Consider the following 19,054-nt stretch of genomic DNA (forward strand, 5'->3'; position numbering starts at 1 on the left):
AGCTGAAGTTTGCAAGTTAGGTAGAATTTGAGATGTGCAGATAGAAGAGAAAGTAAAGCACTGCAGGAAGGAGGAATAAAACTTCAAGGTGAGTGTACATGTTGGTAGGATATAAAACTCATGGAGGAGCATATAGGACTTACAAGACCAGAGAAGTGAAGTTTGGACCAACTCATGAAGAACACTGAGGGGTAGACAAAATAGTATAAACCTTATTTTCTAGGTTACTATTTTTCATTTTTCTTTTTTCTTTTTTTATTAAAAAAAAATTTTTTTTTAATGTTTATTTTTGAGAGAGAGCACAAGCAGGGGAGGGGCTGAGAGAGAGGGAGACACAGAATCCGAAGCAGGCTCCAGGCTCTGAGCCATCAGCACAGAGCTCAATGTGGGGTTTGAACTCACAAACCACGAGGTCATAACCTGAGCTGAAGTTGGATGCTTAACTGACTGAGCCATCCAGGTGCCCCTAGGTTACTCTTTTTCAAATAGCACATCTTAAAACCAGATTTGGTGGGTGATTATTTTAAAACAAGCAGCGGAAAAGAAAAGACATAGAAGGTATCTGAGTTGGAAGGAGTAGTTAGGGTAAATATTGTTTTGTGGAACTTAGTACCAGGAGAATGTATAAAGTTTCAATGTAAAATGTATTTCTTACCCTGTGAGTAATGGTAAAAATGTTTTTAGAGCTGGAGTTCTAGGAAATGCTCTAAATATTAGTGTGCTTAAGAATCTCCTGAGGTGCTTGTTAGAATGAAGATTTGGGGCTTCTGATATGGGTGGTTCAAGCTTCACACTTTGAGGAGAAATTGAAGCAATGAGAATTGATTATGATAATGAAACAGGTCATACATTAGGATTCAAGTTTCAGTACGTTAGATTTTTTGGTTTATTTTAATAAATGCTATTAACATCTAGTTATTTTAGGATTACTTTAGGAATTATTCAAGTATATATGAGATACCGTGTTTTTAAAAGTTTTAGTGTTCCTTTTTTCCATTTCAGGTGTGAGTGATGTAGACTATAGTCTCTATCCAGACAGACAACTACAGGGCCAGTGGCTGCGTTCTTACCTTGAAGCTTACAAAGAGTATAAAGGCTTTGGGACTGAAGTTACTGAAAAGGAGGTTGAAATACTCTTCATTCAGGTCAATCAGTTTGCATTGGTAAGTTTAAATATAAACAATGAAAGATTCTTAATATAATTTAAACAGCTTTTAAAAAAAAATGTTTATTCATTTTCAAGAGAGAGGGAGCAGGGGAAGAGGGACAGAGAGGTAGCAGAGGATCTGAAGTGGGCTCTGCACTGACAGCAGTGAGCCCGATGTGGGGCTTGAACTGACGGAACTGTCAGATGACCTGAGCTGAAGTCGGATGCTCAACCGACTGAACCACCCACATGCCCCTAAAAAGCTTTTTAATTTTCATCATCTTTTGTGTATTTTTGTTCAAAATTAGGACAAAACATGATTTTTTTTACAACTCCCATATTAAGGAGCTTTGAGGACAGAGATTTTGTTTTATTCATTATTTTATTCTTAACCTCTAAAATAACAGTGCCTTACCCACATGGTAAGTGCTCAGTAATTACATGATGAATGGATTCTAGCTAGAGTTAGGATTAATTGTGAAGCAGTTTTTTATATTCTATCTATTCTCTTTATGTTACAAAAAACATATAATCAAGGAAAGATTTATGGGAAACGAGGTTTTCCACAGTACATTTAAATTTTTTTTTAATATTTGTTTATTTTTGAGAGACAGACGAACGAGGAAGGGGAAGAGAGAGAGGACACAGAATCCAAAGCAGGCTCCAGGCTCTGAGCTGTTAGCACAGAGCCTGACACTGGGCTTGAACTCATGAACAGTGAGATCATGACTTGAGCTGAAGTCGGACGCTTAACCGACTGAGCCACCCAGGTGTCCCTCCACAGTACATTTAATGATCACATCTTACTGTTAAGATGATAAAAGTAGATTGGAAGGAATAGAATTATGTTTTCATAACTTACCTAGTATTTTGTCTTGGTCTTCTTTTGATAAGCAGTTAGTTATTTCCAGCTTCTTTGATGTGTTAATGGTTTATTATTATTTTTAAGACCCACTTTTCTGTACTCTTGAGTGCATTTATTTTTTAAAAAAGAGTTCAATTATCTTTTGAGAGTGGTGTGATGAATTAGAATGAGCTTTCAGCTAAGGTGTTACACAATTAAATTGAATACTAGGTTGAAGTTATTTTAGCTGTTTCTTCTTAGTTTTAATACAATTTGGTACAATTCACATGGGGAATATTTGCTATGTTGTCTTTACAAATAAACCCTGTTGATGGCTCATGGGTGTACTTTTTGCATTGTTTTAAGAGCAGCATTTTCCCAGAGCCATTCAGAATACATCTGAAATAAGAGGGTGTGCAGAAACTTGACTCATCTTCTGTTCTGATATCTATTTTCAGTGAACTGTTGGCTAAATTAATGGCCTGCTCTCCAGCTGGTCCTAGGATGCCTGCTGTTCCCATTTATTTTATTTAAGCATGATCTTAAAGTAGAGAATGTAGGGTTTTCTTTCTCATGACGTTACTTAATAAACTTCAAAATTTACCTACATAGTTCTGTTTAGCCACTGTCTATATTAATATGAGGAATATTATTGTCGCTATAATTTATATTTTTTCATGCACCTATTTACGTAAATTATTCCTAAGGCATTGAGTTCATTAATTTCCACAGAAAGTCCACATAGCTTATTGATTAGTCAAACAAAAACACTGTTTACTATTAGCTAACTTGGGTTCTTTTGTAAACTTTTGATGATAAAAATTTAACAGCTTTGGATACTGCGGTTGTATATATATCATGGTATTGAAAAATAACTACTTCTGGTTTGATTATCAAGTTGTTTATAATACCCATTAATAAGATACCTAGTACTTACTACTCTAGGTCATGTAGATTGGAGGATTAAAAGAAGAATACAACAGTGCATTGCTTCAAAGTACTTACAATTTGGAAGGGCAAATAATATGTACAAAATACTTTTTAGATAACATTTAACACGCATCCCTGTTTAAAATTCATAGCAAATTAGAATTGGAGGGAAACTTACTTAACCTGATTAAACAAACAACCTGATTTTATTTTATTTTTTTAAGTTTATTTATTTATTTTGAGAGAGAGCGAGCACAAACGAGAAAAGGCAGGGGGGCGGGGGGAGAGAATCCCAGGCAGGCTTTGCACAGTCAGTATGGAACCCGATGCGAGTCTCAAACTCAAGAACTGTGAGATCATAACCTGAGCCGACTTCAGATACTTAATGAACTGAGCCACCCAGGCACCACAGTTTAACCTGAATAAGAAGAAAAAAGAATACATGAAATGTACAGCAAACATTCATGAAATGTCATGATCAGTAGAAGGTCTTACAGAAAAAGAATAAAGGATGGTTGATGAGGGACACCTGCGTGGTTCAGTTGGTTAAGCGTCTGACTCTTGATTTCAGCTCAGGTCATGATCGATCTCACGGTTTAAGCCACACATCGGGCTCTTGCTGTTAGCACAGGTTGGGATTTTCTCTTTCCCTCTCTCTGCCCCTACCCTGCTCATGTGCATGTGCTCTCTCTCAAAATAAATAAAAACTTCAAGAAAAAACAGAAGGATGGTTAATGAGACATAAAACTTCGATACCTTTTTAATAGTATTCCTTATTTAGCATGTCCTTAATTTACATAATCTTTAGTTTTCATATACATTACAGTTTATTCTCTGAGAGTCTGTTACCAATTTCCGATTTTTCCTCATTAAGAAACCATTGAGAACCAGGTATGAAGCCAATTTTGTTTTGAATTTCTCTTTTTATTTAAATTGTGCTGCAGTCCTCTTTTATGTGCTGTTCTTGACAACTCTCTCCAGAGGTGGGTTACTTTCTTGCATCAGGGCCTCTCTTGCTATCTTTAGAATAGAAAGAATATAGCAGAATTTAGATGAATGCTCACATTTGGCTTCACAGCCCCTCTTACTTGAGATTATTAATTCTCCTGAGATTTGATGTATATGCCTTTCTTTTCATTTTTTAAAGAATCATTTTATTATTTTATTTTTTAATATTTATTTACTTAGCATGTATGCACACGCAGGGAAGGGGTAGAGAATCCCAAGCAGGCTCCCTGATGTCAGTGCAGAGCCTGATATGGGGGCTCGATCCCATGAACCATTAGTTCATGACCTGATCTGAAATCAAGAGTCGGACACTTAACTGATTGAGCCACCCAGGCGTCCCTGTATGCCTTTCTTTTTCAAGATTTTTTTTTGCAGTTTTTTTTCTTTTTTTTAAGCTAGCCCAGTTTACATAATTCTCTTACCAACTCTTAATTTCACCCCACAGTAATTAAGTAAACGTCTGTCGCAATCTCAAGTGTTGGAATGGATAAATAATTGGGAAGGTAGGGGGAAACAAAAGCAAACCTTCTGTCTTTTTACTTTATTATCTTTCATGCACTCCTCAGGCCACTGCAATCTGTCTTCTCCCCTCACTATTCTAAAAATAAAAAATAATTCATGGCAGGGTTACCAATAATGACATAATTACTAAATACAGTTTGAACTCTCAGTGTTTATCTTACTTGTTCTGCCAAAATCATTTGACAGTATTTACCATTGATTTTTAGAATTTTTCTTTATTAATTTTTGTGATAACCATTCTTCCTTGGTTCTCTTTTGTATTTTCCTACTCAGTCTCTTTCCCTGGCTCCTCCTTTTCTTCCTCTTCTCCCAGTCCTCTTACAATACTGGTGTTTCCTATTATCCTGATTTTGGGTTCTCCCAGCTCCTTTCACTTTAAATACTTCCATTGGATGATTTAATCCCATTACTTTTTTTTTTTTTTAATGTTTATTTTTGAGAGAGACCAAGCATGACCAGTGGAGGGGCAAAGAGAGAGGGAGACACAGAATCCGAAGCAGGCTCCAGGCTCTGAGCTGTCAGCACAGAGCCCAGCTTGGGGCTCGAACTCATGGACCGGGAGATCATGACCTGAGCCGAAGTCAGACTCTTAACCGATTGAGCCACCCAGGCGCCCCTAGTCCTGTGACTTTATTGTACTTCCTATTAATGATCCCAAGTTGATTTTTTTTTTTCCCTTTGTTGATCTCAAGATCAGTATCTGCCACCATCCAGGATACCATTAGTAATTGACCACAGTATCTCCAAATTTGAATTTTATTTCATGCATCCTGTCCTCTGTTCCATTATTTATTCTTCTGTCTTGATTTAATTAAATATCATCCATGTAGTTGCTGTATTCTGAAATCAGGAAAAAAGTAATTTTCTTTTATGTCATGTGTTCCTCTTCTTCATTATCAATTTTTTCTATTTCCAAGTTCTGTTACTCTTAGTTCCTAAAATTGTCTCAATTCCAGCCATATCTCCTTAATTATGTGACATTTGATTAAGCCATTAATTTCTCACCTATGTCAACTTCTACTAGTCTCTTTGCCTCCAAGTTTCTCCTGTCTATATTTCATCCTGTACATTTAAAAAGTTAATCTTTTTAATAACTAGATCTAATTCATGAATATAAGTATGTCTCTTCCATTTTTATGGTTCCCCGTGACCTACAGAGTGAATCCAAATGATAGCAGTCTGTAAATTCTGTCTTCTTTCCCACCTCCACTTCTGCTTTAGCAGAGTCATCTTGTTTTCTGTACATTCCATGTTTGAAGCCTATATGCTTTTGTGTAAGTTATTTCTTCCTCCCTAGAGTGCCCTTTTCCCTGCCTCCTCTGGCAAATTCTTTTTGTTCCGTATAGACGTGTCTTATATACTGTTTCCTCCTCTGAGACCCTTCCTTCCTTGATCACTTGTCATGAAGACAGCATATACAAAGCTGATTTGATAAGTGGAGAAAAGAGGTTTGAGTAAGATTAGGATATAGATGTTTTTTAATGAATGGCTGGTTAAATATTTACTGCTGAGGGCGTGAGTAGACTTGTAAATATTAAAAGACTTCATATGTTGCTGATTGTTTATTGTAATTAACTAATACTGAGATGGTAAACAAAAGTAGGCATTTGTATTATAAAATCAAATAGAGTATACATATGGGTTTTTTAATTGTTAGACACATTGTTTGCAGACTTTGGATTATTTCTAAGAAAATGTTAGTTTTAGGAAACCAGTTTTTAGGTTTTTTCAGAAACCAGTTTGAAGATTCATTTTAGTTACTTGTTTGTCTTATAAAGCCTTGAATTGTTCTTTGCCACAGAGATGGGTACCTGTTCTCAGTAATATGATTCACACTAGATGCACTTCTGGCTTTGTGGAGGGAGACTTTATTAATTATAAGGGGAAGAGAATATAAGGAATTAAACAATTATAGTAAACACAAGGAAGGAGAGAAGTATAGACAAGAACAAAGAAGGGTTAGTACACCAAGTCAGGTACTCATAACATCCAACCTTCTTGCTAGGGAAGCCCCGTGGTGAATAGCCCAGTTGGGAGTCCTGATAGAAGGTTGTGGGCAGAGCATCCTCCCCTCAGGTGGGACTTCAAACAAGCTATTCCTGCCAGGGCAATTTATATTACCCTTGTGTGACTTATGGTTAGTCATTAAGTTTGCCTCCGTGCAGTCCCGAGCTATGCTCTTTTTCTCTGTTTCTCTTATCATATCTCACAATCTTAGGAGCCTGGGCTTCTGCATATTCCTCATCCCTCCCAGATCCATTCCTCCTTGAGCCAGCCTGGTCTGGCTCAAGGAGGAAGGTGAGGCTTGTTAATCCTTCTTGTTGTCAGGAACAGAAGCATCAGTTCTGATCCTGAGGCCAGATACAGAATAAGCCAACTGAGTCCCCCCCCCCCCCCCCCCCCCCGACTGTGTTTGTGAGGCTGTCAGAAATGCATGACAGGTCATACAAACAACTTCTATACAGAACAATAGCCTAGAAGTTAAAATGCCCTTTAATAGACTTACATATCTATAACTTCCAAATTTGAAAGAAATAATAAGAGTATAAGTAAATCACATAGACTATTACATTATTTTATTAGGACTTAAGTATTTTCTTTGATATTTTGGGGAAATGATGAATGGGCTGTTTTCCTGCATTTCCGATTCATCCATTTAAGAGTCTAATATATATAAATTTTTCATTTTTCGTCCTATAAAAGGTGTTGCCTGTCAAAAAGTGGGATTTTTGTGAAGTTTGTGTGTAGTGCATCTCTAATGTAGAACCGTTTAGTTATTTTATACTAGTATATGAATGAACGTTGCTTGAAATGGCAGGAAGAGCTGGTTTGATGTTATTTTTAGGTGTAGAATTTCCCGATTGCAGTCTTTTCTACTCACAGAACTGGCCTGATAAGAGATTACAGATGATTTTTATATCACTTTAAATATGGCTAGGTGATTTAAACTAGTGGTTCTCAAACTTTTCCATCTCAGGATTTTCTTTTTACACTTCCAAGATTTTTTTTTTTTTAATGTTTTTTGTTTCATTTTTGAGAGAGCACGCGTGCATGAGTGCAAGCAGGGGAGGAGCAGGGAGAGAGGGAGACTGAGAATCCAAAGCAGGCTCCAGGCTCCGAACTGTCACCACAGAGCCTGATGCAGGGCTTAAACTCACAAACCACAAAATCGTGAAGTCAGACACTTAACCAACTTGAGCCATCCAGGAGCCCCCCAGCCCCCCGATTTTTTTTCTTTAAGAGCATGCAAGCAGAGTAGGGGCAGAGGGGCAGGGAGAGGGGGAAGACAGAGAATCCCAAGCAGACTCTGTGCTGTGAAGCACAGAGCCTGATGCAGGGATTGAACTCACAAACAATGAGGTCATGACCTAAGCTGAAATCAAAAGTCAGATACTTAACTGATTGAGCCACCCAGGCGCCCCAATATTTTTTTTTTTTGAATGTTTATTTTGAGAAAGTGCAAGTAGGGGAGGGGCAGAGAGAGAGAGGGAGAAAGAGAATCCCAAGCAGGCTTCATGCTCAGCCCACAGCCAGACATGGGGCTTGATCTCATGACCCTGAGATCATGACCTGAACCCAAATCAAGAGTTGGACACTCAACCAACTGAGCCACCCAGACATCCCTCAAGATTTTTTTGAAGACATCTATGAGCTTTTGTTTATTTCAGTTAATTATCAGTATTTGTCATACTGAAAATTAAAACAAATTCAAAATATTTATTAAGTAAAAAATAATAAACTTGTTAACATAAACATCATTTTGAATGGAAAATAACTATTTTTCCAAAACAAAAAAACAATTTAGTGAGAAGAATGGCATTATTTCACACTTTTGCAAATCCTTGTAATGTCTGGCTTAATAAAGTTAGATTCTTTTTTTAAAAAATTTTTTTTAATGTTTTATTTATTTTTGAGACAGAGAGAGACAGAGCATGAGCAGGGGTGGGGCAGAGAGAGAGGGAGACACAATCTGAAGCAGGCTCCAGGCTCCAAGCTGTCAGCACAGAGCCTGACACGGGGCCGATGGCGGGGCTCGAACTCACAAACCACGAGATCATGACCTGAGCCGAAGTCGGATGCTTAACCAGCTGAGCCACCCAGGTGTCCCAAAAGTTAGATTCTTATATCTACTTCTTCATTTCATCTGTTGCAATATATTGGCTTGGTTAAAGTATACAAAGAAAGTTCTGTGTCACACACGTGTTGGAAGAAATGAGTACATTGCCTTTTCAGATAATTGTGGATTTTCTCTTTGATACATCACCAGAACTCAACAGGTGGTTATTTCTTAAAGGTTAGTTGCAATGTGCAGTCAGAAAACATCAATTAATTTTTCGTATTCTATTATATTATAATCCATTGATTTACTTTGCACTTTGAATGGCTCTTTCAGCAGTGCATGATTTTGTAATTTTAACACCATTCAGTATTATTTGGGAAATATTGATTCATTGAGTTGTATAGATCTTACAGATGTTAATACATCTCATTATATGATATAAAAATATCACATTTGCTGATATCACAATCAGTGTCATCAGAAAAGTTTTAAATACTGTATTGAGAAGCTGGTAGGCTCACAGAATCAAATACAAATTTTCCAAAGTTCTAATTTTAGGTTGAATACTTGAAGAGTATCATTGGCAACAAATACTGTCAATTATTTTCATTGAAATGACAAGTGCTCTTTTTTGTATCTGAGAAATATCTGCCAAATGCCCAAGTCTAATAAGTGGTTCGAATGTCAGTTGTTCTTTCAAGTAAACATGATGTTCCATTAAAAATGTGCAAGTTCAGCTCACAACTCAGTCATAAATGTTTTTCCTTGAAACAACCTTCCTCTTTTGGGTGTATAGCAGACTGCTTTATGTGTACTTTCCTACACCATCTCACAGAATATTAGAACGTGTACTCAAGTGTAGAGATTTAATAAAATTAATAATTTCAATGGCTTCGTAAAGGACATTCTTCACACAGACAAGACTAGTCTTTTACTGTGTGTAGTGGTGATGTGAGTGTGTGTGTTTGGTGACACTGCCTTGACATATTGTAAGGTACTAGTAGCTTTACCCACCATTGCTTTTAAACCATCATTGCAGATGTTAACATATTCAAGAAGGCAAGTAGTATATTAATAGTATTACAAGAAATATATATTTTTTAAGTCCAGTGTTTTATTAAAACAAAAATAGAACCAAAGTTAAAATATACTTGATCCTTTTTTTTTTTTTTAAACAATTTTTTTTTATTTTATTTTATTTATTTTTGGGACAGAGAGAGACAGAGCATGAACGGGGGAGGGAGAGAGAGAGGGAGACACAGAATTGGAAGCAGGCTCCAGGCTCCGAGCCATCAGCCCAGAGCCCGATGCGGGGCTTGGACCCACGGACCGCGAGATCGTGACCTGGCTGAAGTCGGACGCTTAACCGACAGGCGCCCCCTTTTTTTTTTTTTTTTTTTTTTAAATAGCAAGAGAGTAAGGGCTTTAATACTGCTATCATCAGTATTTGAAGACACAGCACTGAAACAAAACCAAATAATTTTTTCCCTTACTGAAAAATTCAACACTCATGTAAGAAAGTTAAAGAAAAATACACCGTTGGGGTACCTAGGTGGCTTAGTCAGTTAAGCATCCGACTTTGGCTCAGGTCATGGTCTCATGGTTCGTGAGTTTAAGCCCCATGTTGGGCTCTGTTCTGACAGCTCAGAGTTTGGAGCTTGCTTTAATTTTTTTAGTATTTATTTTTATTTAATTTTTTACATTTTATTTTTTTTAATTTACATCCAAATTAGATATCCTATAGTGCAACAGTGATTTAATGCCCCTTACCCATTTAGCCCAACCCCCCTCCCACAACCCCTCCAGTAACCCTCTGTTTGTTCTCCATATTTAAAAAAAATTTTTTTTTTACATTATTTATTTTTGAGAGACAGAGTGAGACAAAGTGAGAGTGGGGGAGGGGCAGAGAGAGGGGGAGACACAGGATCGGAAGCAGGCTCCAGGCTCTGAGCTGTCAGCATAGAGCCCGACGCGGGGCTCGAACCCACAGACTGTGAGATCATGACCTGAGCCAAAGTTGGACGCTCAACCAACTGAGCCACCCAGGCGCCCTCCATATTTAAGAGTATTTTATGTTTTATCCCCCCCCCCCGTTTTTATATTATTTTTGTTTCCCTTCCCTTTTGTTCATCTGTGTCTTAAAGGCCTTATATGAGTGAAGTCATAAGATATTTGTCTTTTTCTGACTAATTTCGCTTGGCATAATACCCTCTAGTTCCATCCACGTAGTTGCAAATGGCAAGATTTCAGTCTTTTTTTTTTTTTTTTTAAACATTTTATTTATTTTTGAGACTGGGAGAGACAGAGCATGAACGAGGGAGGGTCAGAGAGAGAGGGAGACACAGAATCTGAAGCAGGCTCCAGGCTCTGAGCTGTCAGCACAGAGCCCGGCGCGGGGCTTGAACTCACGGACCGCGAGATCATGACCTGAGCCGAAGTCGACTGCTTAACCGACTGAGCCACCCAGGCGCCCCAAGATTTCATTCTTTTTGATTGCCGAGTAATACTCCGTGTGTGTGTGTGTGTGTGTGTGTGTGTGTGTGTGTGTGTGTGTGTGTACATATATATACACGTATATACATATAGTATATGTACATATATACATATAGTATATATATACATATAGTATATGTACATATATACATATAGTATATGTATATGTGTATGTATGTATACACACCATTTCTTTATCCACTCATTCAATGATCGACATTTAGGCTTTTTCCATACTTTGGCTATTGTTGATAGTGCTGCTACAAACATTGGGGTGCATGTGCCCCTTCGAAACAGCATACCTGTATCCCTTGGATAAATACCTAGTAGTGCAATTGCTGGGTCCTAGGGTAGTTCTATTTTTAATTTTTTGAGGAACCTCCACACTGTTTTCCAGAGTGGCTGCACCAGCTTGTGTTGCTACCAGCAATGCAGAAGAGATCCTCTTTCTCAGCATCCTTGTCAACATCTGTTGTTGCCTGAGTTGTTAATGTTAGCCATTCTGACAGGTGTAAGATGGTATCTCATCGTGGTTTTGATCTGTATTTCCCTGATGATGAGTGATGTGGAGCATTTTTTCATGTGTCAGTTGGCCATCTGGATGTCTTCTTTGGAGAAGTGTCTATTCGTGTTTTTTGCCCATTTCTTCACTGGATTATTTGTTTTTTGGGTGTTGAGTTTGATAAGTTCTTTATAGATTTTGGATACTAACCCTTTTTCTGGTATGTCATTTGCAAATATCTTCTGCCATTCTGTTGGTTGCCTTTTTAGTTTTGCTGATTGTTTCCTTCGCTGTGCAGAAGCTTTACATTTTGTTGAGGTCCCAATAGTTCATTCTTGCTTTTGTTTCCCTTGCTTCTGGAGATGTGTTGAGTAAGAACTTGCTGCAGCCAGGGTCAAAGAGGTTTTTGCCTGCTTTATCCTTGAGGATTTTGATGGCTTCCTGTCTTACAGTTAGCTCTTTCATCCATTTTGGGTTTATTTTTGTGTATGGTGTAAGAAAGTGGTTCAGGTTCATTCTTCTGCGTTTCTGTCCAGTTTTCCTAGCACCATTTGCTGAAGAGACTGTATTTCATTGGATATTGTTTCTTGCTTTGCCAAAGATTAGTTGGCCATATGTCTGTGGGTCCATTTCTGGGTTCTCTATTCTCCTATATTGATCTGAGTGTCTGTTTTTGTGCCATATAGGAAATAGTTTTGAGTCTCAGACACCTCCCCTGGGTTGACAACCACTGTTTTAGACTTTAAAAAGAAGGAAGCACATCTCATCTCATAATTCATTTCTCAATATGTGGGACTTCCTCAGGTAGAAAGAGGACCATTTTTGTTATGTTATTTTTATTTTATTTTTTTATTTTATTTTATAATAATTTATTTTATTTTTTAATGTTTATTTTTGATAGAGAGTGTGCATGCACACACGCGCAAGAGCACAAGTTGGGGAGGGGCAGAGAGCAGGGAGACACAGAATCTGAAGCAGGCTCTATGCTCTGAGCTGTCAGTCAGCACAGAGCCAGATGGCGGGCTCTAACCCACAAACTGTGAGCTCATGACCTGAGCTGAAGTCAGATGCTTAACCCACTGAGCCAACTAGGCACCTCAGAAAACCATTTTTGAAAGTTTTTATATTTTTATCATTCTAATTTTATATAATTATAGTAATTAGCATTTTATTGAATGTTTGTTATATACCAGATATATATACTAGGCTCCGATGTGTGTTTTTTCTACATCACTAAGTAGTTCTCCAATTCTCAGCAGTGTCCTGCAATTCCATAGGTGTTAGATCCCATAGGTTAAGGGTTCAGTCTCACGACACTTCACTCCACTGTTCCCTCTTTCAGGTGCCAGTTGCAAGTCTCATTTGTTACCTGTGATTCTTACCCACTGGCTATAAATCGGAGGTTTCCAAAATTCCCACTTTGGGTGCGGTTAATTTGCGAGAGTGGCATTTAGAACTCAGAGAAGCATTTACATATGTTTACCAGTTTGTTATAAAGGATACAGAACAGTCAGATGAAGAGGTACATAGGGCAAGGTCTAGAAGGGTCCTGAGCATAGGAACTTCTGTTCCCGAGGAGGATAGTGTATACCACCCTCCAGCGTGTGGATATATTCTGGTTCACCAGGCCTGGAAGCTCTCTGAACCCTCTCCTTTTGGGTTATATGGAGCCTTCATTACATAGGCAAGATTGATTAAAACATTGGGCATTGAAAACTGAACTCCGGTCTCTCTCCCCTTTCCCCTCCCTGGAGGTTGTGAGATGCCCACCCCTCTAATCATCTGATTGGTTTCCCTGGCAACCAATTCTCATCTAGAGGTGCTTTCCAAAACTCAGGTGTGGTTGAAAGGGACTTGTTTTGAATAACAAGATACTCCTTTTATGTTTATTGTTCTGGAGCTATTTCAGGAACTTATGATAAAAGACCAAATATTATAACAAAAATATGTTCCCATTGCTGTTATGCTTAGAAAATTCCAAGGATTTGGGGAACTGTGAGCCAGAGACAGTGGATAAAGACCAAATATTTATTTCTCATTATAAATCATATCACACCTGCATTTTACAGGTGAGGAGACAAAGGTACAGAGAGGTTAATTGCTCAAAGTCATATAGGTAATAATGTTTGCAATTTGACTTCAGAGCTCAGCTTTTCTTAAATTTTGTTTAATTAACCATTAGACTTCATATGCATGTGACTTTAGCTGTTTACTCTTTACTACAATATTTATTCTTTTCTATATCTGTATTTGATGGGAAGTTATATATCCGGCTAGTGATTTTTTGAGGAAGTTAGAAGCAAAGTGTGATAATATTTTTTAAATGGATATCATTACAACAACATACTTTAAAGAGATCTTTAGAGATTAAAAGTTTCATAGACATCTGTGTGTGTGTGTGTGTGTGTGTGTGTGTGTGTGTATGTGTGTGTATGAAGTAAGGGAGATGATTCTTTTTCAGAAATACCAAATAAAAGCTGTGCTGTCTAGTTAATAGTAGGTTTACAACCTATTGGACATATATATGAAACCCCTCTCCCCCCATAATGAGTGCCAAACCCTTGGACACTTCACTTCCCCATTCTTCCCCTTCTCCGTTTCGCAGGCTTACTTTTACAGGTTTTGCAGTGAGCATGAACCAAAGAACAACAGAGGGACTGAAAGTCTGTGCATCACCTCAGGAAATGTACATTATTCCAATTAGACTACTTTTTGCCTTAGATGGGCATAGGTGATGGGGTAAGGCTATAATCACTGTAGTACTCAGCCAGTGAGGATCCAGAGGAGGAAGTTGCACACTAGGAGATAAATTGTCTGCTGTGACTGCCCCGAGTGTGCCTGTCTGTCAGACACCTGCTCTTGCAAGAATGTTGATTAAAGTCTTGCTTCACTGTGCTCCGAGTCTCCGTGTCCCTCCTTTGATTGGGTCAGTGAGATTATTTCCCACAATATATATAATTCCCTTCCTTCCTTCACGGCCCCCGAGTAGGGGGTAGAGGGGCAGAGGGAAAGAATCTTTTTTTATTAAATGTTCATTTTTGAGAGATAAAGAGTGTGAGCACAAGCAGGGGAGGGGCAGAGAGAAAGGGAGACAGAGGATCTGAAGTGGGCTCTGTGCTGACAACAGAGAGCCCAATGCAGGGCTTGAACCATGAGATGATGACCTGAGCCAAAGTCAGACACTTAACCAACTGAGCCATGCAGGCGACTTCCAGAGTGAATCTTAAGCAGGTTCCACACTCAGTGTGGATCCCATGACCCTAGGATCATGACCTGAGCCTAAATCAAGAATTGGACACTCAACATACTGAACCACCTACACACTAGATGCCCCCTCCATTAATCTTTAAAACAATCCTGTGTGGAATACAGAATGGCTAATAGTTTCTTATCTTATAAGTGATAATTCTGACACTAAAAATTTGTGACTTACTGAAGGTTGTTGCAAAAAGAGTTAGTGACAGAACCTGGACTTGAAACCCCCCAATTCACAATTCAAATTAAGAATCCTTCCTCATTCATTGTGTTGCTTTACCTACCCAATTGGGTTGTTTGATTATTTTAATACCAAGATCACAGCTGTTGAGGAATTTTTTTTTCTGAGATACCTTTTGTTGTTACTATAAGGAATTTAGTTGAAATAAAACCCTTTAAGACTTTTTTTCTAGCTATATTTCTAGTTAGAATTGACTATTTCTTGGGAAGTGAGGTTTTATTAGTTAATATTCGAATCTTAAGATATTTTCTTGTTTAACTGGAAATAGATTGTAAAGCACACACATAGCAGTTATTTTATAGTTCGTACAGTCATCTGTTTTTCTCTTGAAGTCTTAAGACCCATTTTTGTCTGGCGTAGGTAAAATCATGTTACAGTATGTTATGGTTGGTTATAGAAAATTGTTGGGCCAATAAAAATTGTTTTGAGATGTTTGGCATGTCTAGAACATTTTTCATATTTAAATATATTTTTCATTTTTGAGATTTGGATTTTCCCTTTTGTTTATATTTTTATGTCAAAAAGCCAAAGTCCTTTGATAATCCTGTATTTTATAGGAAAAGCCTGTTGGCAGTTTTAATCATTAAAAATAATTAACCAACATCTATTAGTACTGATGCTGAACTCTGTCTCCACAAAGCAGTTACAGGAATTGGGCTTTATTTTCTTAAGAGGTTATAAACATATTATAATGTCTTTTGGTGTGGACATAGGTAGTCATCCAGATAACTGTATGCTCAGTATTTGCTGTTTTTTAGACAGAGCATCAAGATTGTATTCAGCATGGAGTTGAAGAAAAAGAACATTAATTATTTGACAGTTGTTTTATTAAGAAATGTATTACCATAATTCTTGATTTTTCTTTCCTCCTTTTTAGGCTTCTCATTTCTTTTGGGGATTGTGGGCTTTGATTCAAGCCAAATACTCCACTATTGACTTTGATTTCCTTGGGTAAGTTTAATTATGCTCTGTGCATTACATTTGTCTCTACTTTTTTTGTTTGTTTTTGGTGTACGTGTAGAACTCATGGGGTACACTGTAGTTATTATTATTTTCAGTCAAATCTTCTAAAGGTTTCATACATTTAATAATTGGTTTGCAAGGAAATCTGGTATACCAATCTGTTAAATACTCTATTAGAAAAGTGTCCAGTAGGTGGTGCAGTAAACCAAAAATATGTCCTTTGAAAATCTTAAAACTTAAAAAAAAAAATCATCTTAGAAAGGTGAATGGAAAATGAAGGAAGGATTAAGATTTTCACCTTTGATTAATTGTTGTTATTCATTTCTCACTAGGTATGCAATTGTTCGTTTTAACCAATACTTTAAAATGAAGCCTGAAGTTACCGCATTAAAAGTGCCTGAGTAAAGAAGAGATTTGATTATTCTCAAGTAGCTGAACAATGCTTGTGAAATCTTTTCTTAAGAAATTTTGAAAAGCCAATATTTGTTAAAAATCTGTTGTTTAATTTGGTTATCTTGCTTTACAAATTATGCCTCTAAACCAATCTATTTTTTAAATAGACTGAACGATGTCAAGAAGTACACCTACTGCTATCAGTGTGTGGTGGATTAGAAGTTTGTTAAATCTGCAAAAAGGTATAAAGATGTCAGTTTAATCCTTTCTTTGATAATTTAATCTCTGTTTATGTGAATTATTTATTATAAACTTAACATAATTCTGTGACTGCTTTCATCTGTTGGTTGAGTGTAAGCAATGAAAATGTTCCAGAGAAACTTTTTTTTTTTTAAGTTTTACTTTAATATTAATTTTAGTAAACATTCTAAGTGTTCAGTGTAACTTTTTTATCTCGATACACTGTAAGAAATATGAATCATTCAGTCTTGAAATGCCAGATACTGGTATAGATAACTTAGGGTGTTCATAGAAAAATTTCTGTGTATGAGGGTAAACTGCATTTACTGTCTATGCTTAGTGGTACATCTTTTTGAATTGAATATTGGATAGTGTTTTTGGGGGGGGTGGAATCTATCTTTAAATTCTCCTTTCCTTACATAGTCTGGCAGTATAAATATTAACCATATAATCCTGGAATAGATATGATTTTGTATTACCAAAATCTGCATTAAGTAATGTTTTCACATACTAAATATGGTCATTTAAGTTGCTAGTTTATTTTTAAAACTTGGCTGTATCATATTGTTTTTTACCAAAAATTTTGTTTTACTTAATGAAATATTCTGTGTTTTTTGTCTGTTTAGCTAGTAGAACAAATGCTAATTTTTGAAACAAAGATAGAGTTATCATACTTGGGAACAAGAAAATATCATTTAGATATTCTTTTTTACCTTTGCATATTCATTCCTTACAATTTCATTTCATGTTTTAGTGTTGCTCCATGTCTTTAGAATGACATGATTACATGATATATGCAGGTTCAGAGAACTAAATTGAAGCAGTTAAAGAAATAAGGAACATTTAGTTAGGACTTTGATCTACTACACTTAGAATCTGATATAACAAAATGTGAATTAAGCAGATATACTTGTGGTAGGAGGGCATCTTGTTTTAGTTTCTCTTGATTTTGTTTGTGTATTTTTTTAATTTTGTTTGGGAATGAGAGGGTGGTAATTATTATATGGAAGGAAGTTAGATCTTTGCGATAAGTAGGCTTCAAGTTTTGAAGACTGCCCCTGTGTGGGGATGAGCAGTCATGGTTAACTTAGAAAATTAGTCTGACAAGCTTTGCACTTTGGTCACATAAGTGCCCATGTACAAAGTTGGCTTAATGAATCTGCATATTCAGAATATGCAACTACAAATATATCCTCTAAGAAATCTTCTGGGGAGTTTGATGTATTATTCCAAATGACTTATATTCTCAGATAAGTGCTTTAAAATACTTGGATTATCTCAAGATGTTTAAAGCTAATAAAGTAAGTAGAAACACTTAAGGCCATTTTAAATGGTAAATTCTAGTTACATAAATAGAATCTTAAAATCTGCTTGTGTCTGTAACAGTGTTAGATTAAGATTTGTTTTCTACCTCCCCAGTGTTATAAATGTTCACTTCTGTTTTTTTAAACCGTATTAGTAAAGGATCAATAGAATTTTACCTAATTGACTAAATGAATGGAACCAATTAAACAGTAGCTTTTTACATAATGTTAGAGTGAACTTGAAAAATTGTTTTTGGTGGAATTTTTATTTGTGGTTGGAACATTTTCTTAGGACAATGAATAATATGTAATACCCTTGATTTTTTGCTTTCTGACTTCTTAAAGTGCAACAGTGTATAACTTAGAGAACTGTGTGTATGAGAGGAGACAAGATCAGTTTTCTACTTTATTCCATATTCTTCAAACTATTTTGAATAGGGATTCACTGAGCCTTTTCTGGTAGACTGTGCATAGCTGCTAGCTGTGGTACTCTTCGAGAGATTCATATTAGAAGTGAATGTAAAGGGGAATAAAGGCTCTCACTTTAGCCCTAGGAGTGGGAGTTGGAAACAAAATAAGATATTTAAGATATTTTCCTCACTCTATGGCTAATTTTTGGGAGTTGTGATGCTCCCACTTCCTTTGTGATGCTCCAAAACCTTCCCAGGTTTTTGGTATCATGCTGCAGCCTAATAATAGGGTTCAAAATTGCTTCCCTTTTTATTGACCATTTAAGGGAACCTAAAGGAAAAACTTCCTCTAAAATTTGTCCTGTGGCTTGCTGAGATGTCTGTTGCCTTTTTATGTTAAGCTAAGGAACTTGAATGCCTTACCTAATAACTCAGCTGGTAGTAAGTTCATTTTGTAAATATGAAAATGGTTGTTAGAGAAGTGGCATTCATGTGTACTCATTGTTAGTCAATAGACCATAGTGGCCTGGATGCTTTAACAAGCAAAATTCCACATTTTTTTCCTTTTGTTCCTTACATACTTGTATGATCTTACCTGACCAGTAATATTTGATTTTTTTTTCCCTCCTGACCCCATGCTACCACTTGATTTTCCAGAAATCAAAGAGATGTGGTAGTAAATCATACTGTTCACATGGTCGTTTGAGATCAACATGAGCACAAAAACTCAACTAGGTCTGCC

General features: G+C 36.8%; 1 protein-coding gene across 4 annotated transcripts in view; it reads left to right on the forward strand.

The window, feature by feature from the left end:
* The window catches only part of ETNK1 (ethanolamine kinase 1), a 139,657-nt gene extending 123,207 nt beyond the window's left edge, over positions 1–16,450 (forward strand). For all 4 annotated transcript variants that reach the window (XM_042991942.1, XM_042991941.1, XM_042991943.1 and 1 more), the window contains 3 exons: positions 1,003–1,163; positions 15,880–15,953; positions 16,298–16,450. In XM_042991942.1, coding sequence (XP_042847876.1) covers positions 1,003–1,163; positions 15,880–15,953; positions 16,298–16,370 — 308 coding nt within the window. In that variant the 3' untranslated portion in view covers positions 16,371–16,450. The remainder of the gene's footprint in view (positions 1–1,002; positions 1,164–15,879; positions 15,954–16,297) is intronic.
* The last annotated feature ends 2,604 nt before the right edge of the window (positions 16,451–19,054 follow it).

Source organism: Panthera tigris, chromosome B4 (genome assembly GCF_018350195.1).
Source record: "Panthera tigris isolate Pti1 chromosome B4, P.tigris_Pti1_mat1.1, whole genome shotgun sequence".
NCBI classification, from domain to species: Eukaryota; Metazoa; Chordata; class Mammalia; order Carnivora; family Felidae; genus Panthera; species Panthera tigris.